Source organism: Otolemur garnettii, unplaced genomic scaffold (genome assembly GCF_000181295.1).
Source record: "Otolemur garnettii isolate 467f Iridium unplaced genomic scaffold, OtoGar3 scaffold00079, whole genome shotgun sequence".
Taxonomy (NCBI): domain Eukaryota; kingdom Metazoa; phylum Chordata; class Mammalia; order Primates; family Galagidae; genus Otolemur; species Otolemur garnettii.
Window position 1 is genome coordinate 8,096,710 of NW_003852474.1, and position 3,804 is coordinate 8,100,513.

Consider the following 3,804-nt stretch of genomic DNA (forward strand, 5'->3'; position numbering starts at 1 on the left):
GAGTATCTTACTGTGTTGCTGGTTTCTCACTCCTGGCCTCAAATAATTCTCCCATTTCAGCTTCTGTCTAAAATGCATTTCTTAAATATTATGACTTGACTGAAAAGTTAAAAAACTCCTTGATCCATGGGCTGCAGAATAGATGCGGGGTTAGCAAGCATGAAAAACGTGTTGAACATCATAAAGATATAATAATGAAAAAGACTGAATTAGTGTATGTGTAAGAGTTACTAAAATGTGACAGACTTACAGCGAGCACATGCTGTTAGGGAAAAAGGAATATCACAAAGCACAATAAAGTAAAGCACAATATAATGAAGTTATGCCTGTATGTTATATATTTTTAGTCACAAAAAAACTTAAGAAAAATGTTTTTTCAATTAAATTCTTTAAAAGGAATGCTTACCTTATTGAGTGCAACAATGAAGGGGCATTTTTTAGATTTGAGGAGGTTGATAGATTCAATTGTCTGGGGCTCCAAACCATGCATAATATCAACAACTAAAATGGCAATATCACAAAGGGAGCTTCCTCGGTTTCTCAGATTACTGTTGAAAAGGAAGAAAAAATTGTAAATAGAAAACCTTAAAATTAATGCTTCATTCCAACTTAAATTTTTTATTTACTTATTCTTTTTACACGGTTTTTTTTTTTTTTTTTTTTTGGCTGGGGGCCGGGTTTGAACCCGCCACCTCCGGCATAGGGGGCCAGTGCCCTATTCCTTTTGAGCCACAAGCACCGCCCCTCCAACTTAGCTCATCTGACAGTCACAATGAATCAACATTAGAAGGAATGACTTTGTTTTATAAGTTAACTAATATTTTTGCCAATTTAAGTTTTCAAGTTTTCTGTGTTAAATATGGCCAAAACATCAGTGTGACATTCCACTTGTAAAGGACTTCACAGGACATAGACTAAGTATCTATTACAATGTACTCTGCATTTCAAATTGAGGTGATCTTTTTTTTTTTTTTTTGAGACAGAGCCTCAAGCCATCCCCCTGGGTAGAGTGCTGTAGCATCACAGTTCACAGCAACCTCCAACTCCTGGGCTCAAGCGATTCTCCTGGCTCAGCCTCCCAAGTAGCTGGGACCCCAGGCGCCTGGCTATTTTTTGGTTGCAGCTGTCGTTGTTTGGCAGGCCCAGGCTGGATTCGAACCCGCCACCTTAGGTGTATGTGGCTGACACCTTAGCCACTTGAGCCACAGGCGCCGAGCCAGGTGATCTTCTTAAAGCAAAAAAGACTTCCCTCTACAAAAAACAAGTATTCAAATAAAAAACTTCTCAATCAATGAGGCATAAAGGAGGATTGGTAGTTTCAGGGAGCAAATTACGACCAACAGGTTAATGACTCCAGTAAACTTGTAGACTTAATGGTTTCAAGCTGTTTGCTTGATGACAAAAGTATCAAACTGGTCTTACCTGAAAGACTCATGGCCAGGAGTATCGATTATTAGCATTCCTGGAATCCGTACATTCTCTCTATCAAACTAGAAACAGTGGGGGAAAATACAAAGCTTAAGGACATCAGAACAATGAAAGTTTTTTTTACAAAACAGTTCTTTTGCCATAAAATGTTAAAGGAATCACCACTCCCTTTTCCATATGAATGGTTTTAAAAACAGTGAGCCAATCAAAGAAAAATGGTTAATATATTAATATCAAAAGTTTGTTGGGGAAAAAGAAACGAGAAAGCATCTCCTTTGTTAACATCTTATAACTATGGTGTAGTCTAAGTTTGAATAAATTAAGTAAATGGTGATATAAATGACAGAGCAATCATCTGAGAAAAAAAAAAGCTGACATGCTAGAGGTAGTTCTCAGTGTTTGGAAAATTTATCTGGCCCAATTTTACAGCAATTCTAAACTCTCAAAAATACCACAAATGACTGCTACAAAGAAAATTTACCACATTGGTCAAAAGTGTTAAAGGATAAATGCATGCTCTTCCATATTCAAAAGCCATAAACACTCAATTTGCTCAACACAGACACATAAGTGAATGGAAACATTACAAGAGATCCCATTAGGACATTAACTTTTAATGTCAAAAATAGCAATGACCAAATGTCACACACACAACTTCCTTACTATGCTCACCTATACTTTTTGCTAATTCTAAAATAACTTCTCAAAATTTTATCTCACAATTGATTTTATGTCACAATTGATTCACATATAAAATTCAAATGTGTTTTCTGGTGTTCTTAAATTAAATTTCACTGATTACCATAATTATTTCCACGTCAGTGTCTTGAAACCAAACAACAAATAATTTCAACTGCCAGATAAAGGTTATCCTAAGAACTTTAATACAGGTCTAATAATAATCTTGCTATTTATGTTTTAAAATAACCATAAGAGTTCAAGTCCAGGCAACAGATAGAATAAGCTGTTATTAACTCACCAATGACCAAGATATAGAAATATTATTTAAAATACAATAAAAATAAATTTTAAATTATAAACTTGAAAAGCTGTAATTCAGGCTGGGTATAGTGGCTCACAGCTATAAATCCTAGCACTCTGGTACACTGAGGTGGGTGGACGGTTTGAGCTCAGGAGGTTGAGACCAGCCTGAACAAGCACAAGACCCCATCTCTACTAAAAATAGAAAAACTAGCCAAGCATAGTGGCACACACCCTGTACTTGGGAAGCTGAGGTAAGAGGATTGCTCAAGCCCAAGAGTTTGATGTTGCTGTGAGCTATGATGATACCAAGGCATTCTGCCTAGGGCCATAGAGTGAGACTCTGTCTCAAAAAAATAAAGAAAAGCTGTTAACTCAAAAAAACCATCCTAAAATAAAAGATTCAAAACTATATTTTGTAATATAATACCACATAACTGGAAAACTGAGCTACAACATCCAACACCAAGATGCAAAATGACCATATTCCTTGTAAGAACACAAAAATGAGTTTATGATCAACTTAATAGCAATATGCAATACTCTCAGACGAAATTGGACACTTAAGATAACTGTATTAAGAAAATGTCAACCAAAGATTTTATATGTAGTCAACTGACATTCCAGTATAAGGTCATAAAATAACTCTTCAACATACAAAAACTCAAAGAATTCCCAAACTTTCTTCTTTAGCAAACTATTAGAATAGGAGCTTCACAAAACCCAATCCTGAACAAAACAAAAACTGGAGAGACAAACTAATGGTTTCCTTTCACATGCAGAACTAAAACTAATTAAGGAATAAAGGGAGACACTAGCACATAATAATATATATTCTGTATGTTTTTTAATTTATTGCTTTTTAGTTCCAAATTTACAACTTTTACCTGCTCAGTAATTAACAGAAGTAGGGAATTATATACAAGGCCCAGTTCTAGGTCTGGGAAGTTTCTGTCTGGCATAAGCCTGCAACATCCTATTATGCCAGACAGCATGAATGTAACCAAAAACCAGGACAACTAGAATTGTATCGAAAAGACTTAGAAACCAACAACTGGGCAAAGAGAAGACTAACTCAGCACAATAATGGAAATGAACTGAAACATGGTAAATATGTTAAAATCTAGGAGTTCATAATAATACAAAACAAAATCATATTATGAATTCTTTATTTTACAAGTTGGTTTTAATGGAGGCTCTATAGCTCAGAGGGTAGAGTGTTGGCCACGTACACTGAGGCTGGCGGGTTCAAACCCAGCCTGGGCCAGCTAAAATCAACAATGACAACTGCAACAAAAAAATAGTCAGGCATTGTGGCGGGTGCCTGTAGTCCCAGCTACTTGGGAGGCTGAGGCAAGAGAATCACTTAAGCCCAAGAGTTTGAGGTTGCCATGA

At 36.0% G+C, this 3,804-nt stretch overlaps 1 protein-coding gene across 2 annotated transcripts in view; it reads right to left on the reverse strand.

Moving 5' to 3' along the window:
- EIF5B (eukaryotic translation initiation factor 5B) overlaps nt 1-3,804 on the reverse strand; it is an 81,768-nt gene that overhangs the window by 13,984 nt on the left and 63,980 nt on the right. For both annotated transcript variants that reach the window (XM_012807940.2, XM_003794337.3), the window contains exons 13-14: nt 1,423-1,490; nt 407-548 (exon numbers count right to left, since the gene is read on the reverse strand). In XM_012807940.2, coding sequence (XP_012663394.1) covers nt 407-548; nt 1,423-1,490 — 210 coding nt within the window. The remainder of the gene's footprint in view (nt 1-406; nt 549-1,422; nt 1,491-3,804) is intronic.